This window comes from Pinus tabuliformis, chromosome 9 (assembly GCF_031772625.1).
Source record: "Pinus tabuliformis cultivar Carrire ecotype Pingquan chromosome 9, CPIR1, whole genome shotgun sequence".
NCBI lineage: Eukaryota > Viridiplantae > Streptophyta > Pinopsida > Pinales > Pinaceae > Pinus > Pinus tabuliformis.
The window spans coordinates 1,969,657,159-1,969,666,327 of NC_142307.1; the positions used below are offsets into that span (position 1 = coordinate 1,969,657,159).

The 9,169-nt window shown below is 35.4% G+C and overlaps 1 protein-coding gene across 1 annotated transcript; it reads left to right on the forward strand.

Annotated features, from left to right (window-relative positions):
• The first annotated feature begins 776 nt into the window (after positions 1-776).
• On the forward strand, positions 777-2,141 carry LOC149156888 (uncharacterized). The gene has a single exon (XM_089444900.1). It carries the CDS (start codon positions 777-779, stop codon positions 2,139-2,141), a length of 1,365 nt encoding a protein of 454 aa, XP_089301026.1.
• The last annotated feature ends 7,028 nt before the right edge of the window (positions 2,142-9,169 follow it).

The following is a 9,169-nucleotide window of genomic DNA, read 5'->3' on the forward strand; positions in this document are numbered from 1 at the left end:
GCTAGCGGAAGCTGTTCGCCATTAAGAGGAAGAGTTACTCCTTTGCCCAGCGATGAAGAGGATCATTTTTCTTTTGTTACAGATATTAGCAGAGATGGCGATCTTGTTGAAGATAAAAAGATTGTGTTTGAACAACTTATTCCATCATCAGCAGCATCGCTTGTGAAACACCATTGTTGGACCAGTGAAGAAGAAGAACTAGAAACAGAATCTTCCGAGTCATTGAATTTGAGGCAAAATAAAGAGGAAGAGGATGATAGACAAAAGCTTAAAACCATGTGGGTTGAAGCCTTATATGAAAATGTTGCTCCATATACATTTATTGATGGAGAAGAGTTGGAAAACAAAGCAAGAGCAGCAGAGGAACTAGCTCAGTCGCTGTTGTCGGAGGAGATGGAATTAACAAAAACATCATATGATGGTGCAGGTGGTGGAAAGGGAGAAATGGGTCGTAATAGGGCAGAATCTATCATTGTTGCTGTAAGGACACTACAGCAAAAGGTGAAGACGTTGCTGGAGGAGAAGAGGAATTTAGCTATTGATTTATCCTGTGAAATCAGAAGTCGAATGACTGAAAAATATGTTGCGAATGAAGCTTTTATGGTGATTCAGAAAGAGAAGGATGAATTGCAGTCAAGTTTACAGAAAGAGTTGAATAGGAGGTCAAGTGAGTGTGCAAATAAGCAAGAGAAGATCAAGTTCGTGAAAGGCGATTGAGGGACAGAATCAGGGATCTTGCAGTGCAGAATGTTGCCTTGCAAAGAGAAGTTTTAGATATGAAAAACAAGGAAGCCAATTTAAAAAATCAGCTGACAGAGTCTGAGCATTACAGGGATAGGCTCAACATAAAATTAAAGGACTCTGTCAATGAAATTGCACAACTAAGACAGGCTTTGAAAGAATCAGAAATAGGAACCGAGAAAGCAAATGATACACTACAGTCAATCAAAAGATGTTATGATGAAGAAAGGGAAAGCTGTGGTTTAAAGAAATCATATTCAAGGCTTCAATGGTTGTTGAAAGATCATGAAAGCGCTATAAACAGACCATTATGGAATTCTGGGCTAAAGGGCGATATTAATGAACACATGGCAGCCGAGCTTCAACAAGAAAAACTGATCAGGGTGAGTGGCAGTGCAGATCAGCATTCTCTCTACAAGGATAAACTAGCTGACTGTAAGAGCTCTCAAAGTTATCATGAACGTTTAAGAAAGGAGAAGAATATTGATGGCCTTCAAGGGTCTAGACTCAGAGGCAGAAGAGAGAATAGTATTGGCAATGGCTTGCATGGTTTAATGAAGTTAGTCCAAGAGCTATGTCCTTGGCTTGATGAGATGCAGACTCGGTCATTGTTACTGTTTGATGAAAATAGGCTGCTCTGTTCTAAGCTACTCGAAACCTTGAAATATAAAAGTAATGCTGGACTGGTCAATGGACAAAATAAAACTAATGCTATAGTGGTTAATGAACATGAAATCGATGTGCAGATGTTGGAAAAAAAAGCTTGTCTTTTCAAGGACAGTTTCAATATGGTAAAGGGTATTTTGAAAGAAATCACCCTATATACTTGCAATGAAGCCCAAGGACAAAAAGTGAATTGGAGGAAAGATTCAGCTGGGCAGTTGGACGACCAATATTGGGAATTGAGTGAACTGCAAGATGAGCTTAAAGCCCAAACTTTGATTACCAGACTTGTGAGAGAAAAACTTTGTTCAAGAGTTCTTGAAGTGGAGCAGCTACAAGAAGATGTTGCAATGCTTCTGAAGAATCGAGAGCTTTCCAAGGCTGAAATAAAAAAGATGCAACATCTGCTTGGCACTGCAAACCACAAGGTGGCAGATTTGGAATCTCAGCTTGGAAAAAAGAATGAAATAGTAAGTGGTTTAGAAGGTGACTTGCAGAGATGTTTAAAACAAATAAAAGTCCTAAAAGAGGACCTGGGCAATGTTTCAAAGGACAAGGATATGATACGGGAAGAACGAGAGCAACTTGATTATGAAGTGATGAGATTGAATGCAGAGGTAGAAGCATCCCAAAAGATAATAGAAAAACTGGACGAGGATGTGATGATTAAAAATGGGCAGATCTCTATATTAAGGGAAAGCCTTCAAGAATTTTACTGCACAAATATTTGGATTTGAATGGCATCTTCAGACTGAAACCACTTCGTTATGCATTGAAGAGAGCGGCCCAAATATATGAGATTAATGCATGCTTAATCTAGTCATGGCTAGTAGCATGTATCCTTGAAATATTTTGTGTACTTGGCAGGGGTTTTAGGGCGTTAACTATGGTTAATAAAGGAAAGCAAGCGTAGTTTGATTGAAATTAGTCTTCTAGGGTTTATAATATTTAGCATTTAAATTAGATATGTATATTATTAGAAAGTTTTAAATAAAGGGGTTGAGGATCTCAATAAGATTTTTAAGAAAGCATGAAACAAAAATTAATCTACTTACATTATTTGGAAAATGAATTCTCGTATATCCAAAATTTGTTGATTCACTGGGATGCATTAATGTCTTAAATGTTATAATCTTCTTGGTTTCCCAAGGTTCTAATGGTTGACTCTTAATATTTTACATTGTCATGTATGGTTGATTTTGGAATATCACAATGAAATCAAGTGATTTGAAAATTTATATGGCAAATTAATGATATATAAGTCTAGTCTAAAGCATTTGCATTCACTATGACCATCCAAAATAAAGATATTGGGGTGATCGCTCTTACTCTTCTACATCATCCATTAGTAGGCTTATTTTTCTAATCATTGTATAATCTAAGAAAACAAAATTTAATCTACAAAAGTATGAACTAAGATGTCTTAGTTTATGGATAACAAGCTTTATAAATTAGTTATGAACAATTATGAGCATATCAAGATAGAACTCTGAGTATATACAAGATAACTTGAGAAAGTAAATAAAAAGGAAAATACCCTAGCATCAAAATAACATGAAAATATATGCCAAAAATACACTTATAGAAGCAAAGAAAACTAAGTGCACAAGCTAAGGCGTGGGGGCCCTCCACTTCCAACAAGCATACCTATTGAAGACCTTCCAACTAGGGAAACTCAAAAAACTTCACACTAAGGTGTTTATATACAAATTTTTAAAACTAAAGATGCTATGAAATCTCATGATATAAATTAAAATACTAATTAAGAAATCTATTTGGGTTGAATTAAAATACTAAGTAAGAAACCTTGCTAAAATCTTGAAAAAAATTGAAAAGGATTTGATTTTTAGGCCAAAAAAGGGGATTTTCCTTAGAACTAGTTCAGTTGATTGAGCATTGACTAGGCTTGAGGGGCTATAGTACAAGTCCAACCGCTAACTTTCCATTTGGAAATTATGAAGACCCACAATGATATTTACCATGAGAAAATTATACATCAAAAGAAAATTGCATTTTTTAATATAAGTTGTCCACAACCTATATCTACTGGAGTTGAAAGGATAATCACTTCTTAAAATTCTTTTGGGTGATGTTGAGGGTAAGGGAATAATTACTTAGGTATAATGAATTTTAGTCTTGATTTATGAGGTACATTTCATTTTAGTCTTGATTATGGTTTCATTTTGAGCCACTTTGCAAGTTACACTTGCAATCACATGGCAATTTGTAAGGAGATTCTTTCGATGAATGACATCATGAATCATCCTTGATGAGAACAAAATTCATATTGTTATATTTCAAAACATAGTTTGTGGGATCTTATGAAATAGCTATATACAATGGTAGTTTTTAATATACATATTTTTCTACCGACATTTCCCATTTTTTATTTATTTATAGCTTTTTCCATCTCTTCAATCCATCACTAAAAATGGTTTTCCATCTCATTCAACTTTTAAAAACCTTGAAAGACTAATTTTCTTCCTTTTCTTTTGCATCCTTTGAACATTTCCATATTTTTGAAATAATTTTAACAATATTAAATTTATGTGTTCTTCATCTCTTAAGCCAATAATACGTATTTATCTATTCTTCATCTCTTACACCAATAACACATCTTTCACTAATGATCCTATGATCTATTAACATTACTCACTAATAAGCCGTCAAACTAATTGAGTATGAAATCATTAAATTATAACCTATATCTTTATATAACTCTAATATAGAAAAAATAATTTTTTTTATTGAATATTGTAGTATTTGATTAAATAATGTCCAACTTTATAAAGATATGTTACTATAATTAGTAATAGTTAATCCCTTAAGATGCATAACACATCAATACTTACAAAGTAGACTCTGCATCTTAGAATTTGCTTGGAGCTAGTTAATATTGGATATTTGTATCAATAACATATGTATTGGCTTTTAACTTTATAATTGACTTCATGTGAGAATTTTTGGAATATTTTGAATACAATTTATGTATAAGTTTGAGGTTTCTATATAACAATTATTTATGTTACTTGAATTTTAAATTTTATTTTTAATATCTGTATTAAAATTAGTTTTTTTCTAAAATTTTATTAGTATGATTGGATTTAAAGGGATTTTTTTGTAAGGTTATTTAGGATTGAATCTTTATGGTAATTTGTTGAAGATAATGGATAATATCCTAGAATAGGTAGAGTTGGTTCATGTAACCTCAGGATAGGAATTAGTTTCTATTTCTTAGGATGTTGTTCTAACTTCCCTAACACTATGTTTTTTATTTAATGTGTAATGTGCATGAACAATGTAGAGCGTTCTGCAGAGCCAGACTCTCTTTCGTAGAGTTGACCAGTGGGTTTTATCATTTAATACAAACATTGCCATTTTTATCATGGTATCAGAGCATCAAGGTTGAGGAACCTGTATGCTGGCTGGTGGGTGTCACTGAAAAGGAATCATCGCAGTTTTGAGGAGTATAATTGCGAAGAAACCGAAATCGTCGTAGGTTAAGAGGAGTATCGCTGCGACGAGTGCATTGTAGCTCCTTCACGCATATTTCTATTTTGGCCGTCACAGGTAGTCTGTGTACAGCTGTGATGACGTCACAGATAAGTCATGTACATCTGCGACGATCATGAAAATCATAAAAGCTGCGTGGGGAAGCCAAGAACAAGGCTGTAGCTGACAACAAAAGGTTGTCTGGAGGCTGTGAAGAAAGCCACAGTGATCAGCGGGTGTGCTGCGAGATCAAACAACATTGAAGATTAGTGATTTGTCTTTATCACAATTCTGGGGTAAATCTAACATCTTTTTTTTACCTGTCAATATTTTTTTTCTAAATCGCCAAGATGAATAACAATATGTTTGAAGCATGCTTGAATGAGCATAACAAGCTCGATGGTTCCAATTATGCAAATTGGAAATTCAAGATGTAGACTCTGCTAAACGTGCAAACTCTGAAGCCCGCGGCTGGATCAACATCTATCCCAGATTGGGAGAAGCAAGAAGGTAAAGCAAGGACGTTGTTGAAGATGTCAGTGAAAGATTACATCATACCACACATCAGAGAATGTAAGACAACTGACGAGATCTGGGGAATTCTAAAGGAGTTGTATGAGATCAGGAATTAAAATCGTCTTATGTTCCTCAAGAGTAAGATCTTATCCCTGAAGATGGAGGATAATGAAACAATTGCTTCATTCATAGCAAGGATTAAAGACCTGAAGAACAAATTGGCAGACATTGGTCATATAGTTGACGATATAAATCTTGTAACAATTACCATGAATGGTGTCACTGATGATTACCAAATGTTCATCACTGAGATAAATGCCGAGAGATGATCCAGAAATTTGAAGAGCTGACAGGAATACTGATGCAGGAAGAAGAAAGAATATCGATTCTGAAGCCCTAGAGTGGCGATCTTGCATTGATGGCGAAAAACTTCTTCAAAGGGAAAGGAAGTCCACAACAACAAAACGAAGCAAACTCACATGAAAGACCAAATCAGACCCAAGGTATGCATCCGAATAGAAACTACTCTGAAACTAAATGTTTTTATTGCGGAAAACTGGGTCATATTTCCAGGGAGTGCAGGAAGAAGAAATATCATGAAGAACAATAGAAGCAGAAAAGACATGCAAGTCATCTCGTGAATGAAAATCATGTGCAGAATTTCAGATTGTTCATGGCAGATCGTGATGAGAATGTTGATGCAGACATCTGGTATGTAGATTCAGGAGCATCGACACACATGACAGGGAACAATCATTGGTTTGAAGATTTTAAGGAAATCAACGAAGGTACACAGATTTACCTAGGTGATGATAGAAGTCATCAAATCAACGGGTGTGGGAAACTTTTTGTCATTCTACCTAATGGTAATATCAAACAAATTCAAAATGTTATGTATGTGCCTGGTGTAACAAAGAACTTGATTTTTGTATCCATGATTACAGATCAAGATCTGAAAGTTGAATTCTTTAAATCTAATTGTTATATTAAAGATCTGCTAGATGGCATGAAGACAATTGCTACAGGAATTCGAATAGGAGGATTGTACAAGTTGGATGTAAGACCTGCACCAGTTCGAGCATTGACAATAGCGAGCCTGACTATAGAAGAGCTATGGCATCAGAGATTTGGCCACATCAACTACAATGATTTGCTATTACTACAAAAGAAGGAAATGGTAAGAGATCTTCCTATGCTAAAGCAAGTACATAATGATTGTGATGTTTGTACATTAGGAAAAATGCATAGAGAAGAATTCCCTGTTCGAGTAGAAAAGAAACAGAGAGATATACTTGAATTGGTGCACACAGAACTTTGTGGACCCATGCAGACAAAATCATTAGGAGGTGCACTGTATTTTATAATGTTTATTGATGACTGTATGAAGTTTTCTTGAGTGTATTTCTTAAGTAAGAAGAGTCATACATTCGAATACTTTAAGCAGTTTAAAAATATGATTGAAAGACAAACAGGGAAACAGATAAAAATTCTCTGTTCTGATCAAGGGGGAGAATACAGGAAGGATGAGCTTATCAGGTATTGTAAAGATCATGGAATTTTGCAGCAACTCACAGTACCCCATACTCCATAGCAGAATGGAGTAACAAAATTAAAGAATAGAACACTGGTGGAATGTGCTAGAAGTATGTTGAAAGGTAAGAATCTTTCGAATCGTTTTTGGGCTGAAGCAGTGAATATTGCAGTTTATTTGAAAAATAGGAGTCCTACAAAGAGTCTTGAGTCTAAAACTCGTAATGAAGCATTATATGGATTTAAGCTTACAGTAAAACACTTAAGAATGTTTCGATTTAAAGCATTTTCCCACATTCCAAAGGAAGATAGAAGAAAATTAGATTCAAAAGCCATTAGGTGTACCTTTATAGGGTATTGTTCACAGTATAAAGCTTACAGATTATTTAATCCCTCTACTAACAAGATTTTTGTCAGTAGAGATGTCAAATTCCATGAGCAGGATCATGAAGAATCTGATGAGCACAATGAGGAATGGGACATTCCATACTTGATGGAAGAAGAAGCAGAGAACATATAGGGTTAGCAGTAGACAAAGGTAGAGGATGAACAACAACAACAACAACAACAACAACAACAACAGCAGCAGCAATAACAGCAAGAAGAAAAAGATAATGATGATCAAATAGGGTTTGAAACCACCCCACCACTCAGGAGATCAAGTAGGAAAGCTCAAATCCCTGCATGATATAGGGAAAATGATTTTATAACTAGTATGATGAATGTGGTTGAACCTTCTAGTTATAAAGAAGCAAATGAATGTAGTGAATGGAAAACAGCGATGGAACAGGAATATGATTCAATAATTAGAAATAACACTTGGGAATTGGTTGAACTTCCTAGAGGAAAACGAACCATAGGTTGCAAATGGTTATATAAACCGAAGATTAATGCAGATGGAACCATAGAAAAACTAAAAGCCAGGTTGGTAGCAAAGGGATACTCACAAAAACAAGGGATAGACTATGAAGAAACCTTCGCCCTTGTAGCTAAATCGAATACTATCAGAATGTTAATTGTCTTAGGTACTAAGAAACATTGGATGATACACCAACTAGATGTAAAGTCTGCATTTTTGAATGGAGAACTAAAAGAAGAGGTTTATCTAGAGCAACCGAAAGGTTTTATCTAGAAAGGAAAAGAAAATTTAGTTTGTAGATTGAAGAAAGCACTTTATGGACCAAAGCAAGCTCCTAGGTCTTGGTATGAGAAGATTGATTCATTTTTTCTGCAAGCTGGCTATAATAGAAGTAAAAATGACCCTAATCTTTACACCATGAAAGATGAACAAGGGTGCATAGTGTTGATTTCATTGTATGTAGATGATTTGATCATTACAGGTGATGCTACATATATAAACGATGAAATCAAGCAACAGATGTCACAGGTGTTTGAAATGAAACACCTCGGTGAACTCAGATACTGTGTAGGTCTTGAGATCTGGAGAGATTCAGGTCAAACATTTCTGTCCCAAGCAAATTATGTCAAAGGCCTTTTGGAAAAGTTTAGGATGGATCAGTGTAAGCCTGCAACGATACCATTACAGAAGAACATCAAATTGTAGTGTGAGGATTGCTCAAAAGCGGCGGATGCAACACTTTGCAGACAACTGGTTGGGAGTCTAATCTACCTAACCACCACCAGACCTGATTTGGCTTATGCAGTCAATGTGCTAAGTCGATTTATGTCTAAGCCCCTTGAAAGCCATTGGAATGCAACGAAAAGTGTTTTGAGGTATCTACAAGGTACTGTAGATTACGGTATTATTTACACTGACTCCTCTGATGTTAGATTGACAGGATTTGCAGATTTAGATTGGGTTAGAAATGTAGGTGATCGAAGATCTATAACAGGTTATGCATTCAGCATTGGATCTGGGGTGATCACATGGAGCAGCAAGAAGCAAAACACAATCTCCATGTCCTCAGTGGAAGAAGAGTATCAAGCCATGTGTGCAGGTGTGAAATTTGGTTGCGAAGACTTCTCCAAGATGTTGGGGAAGAACAGATAGACGCAACAACAATCAGATGCGACAATCAGAGTTCAATCAAACTTGCCAATAATCTGGTGTTTCACAAAAACACTAAACATATTGATACACAATTCCACTTTGTTAGGGAGAAAGTGCAATCCAAAGAAATCAATTTGGAATATTGTAATACATGTGATAATGTTGCAGACAATTTCACTAAGCCTCTTGAAAAAGTTAAGTTTCAAATGTTTAGGG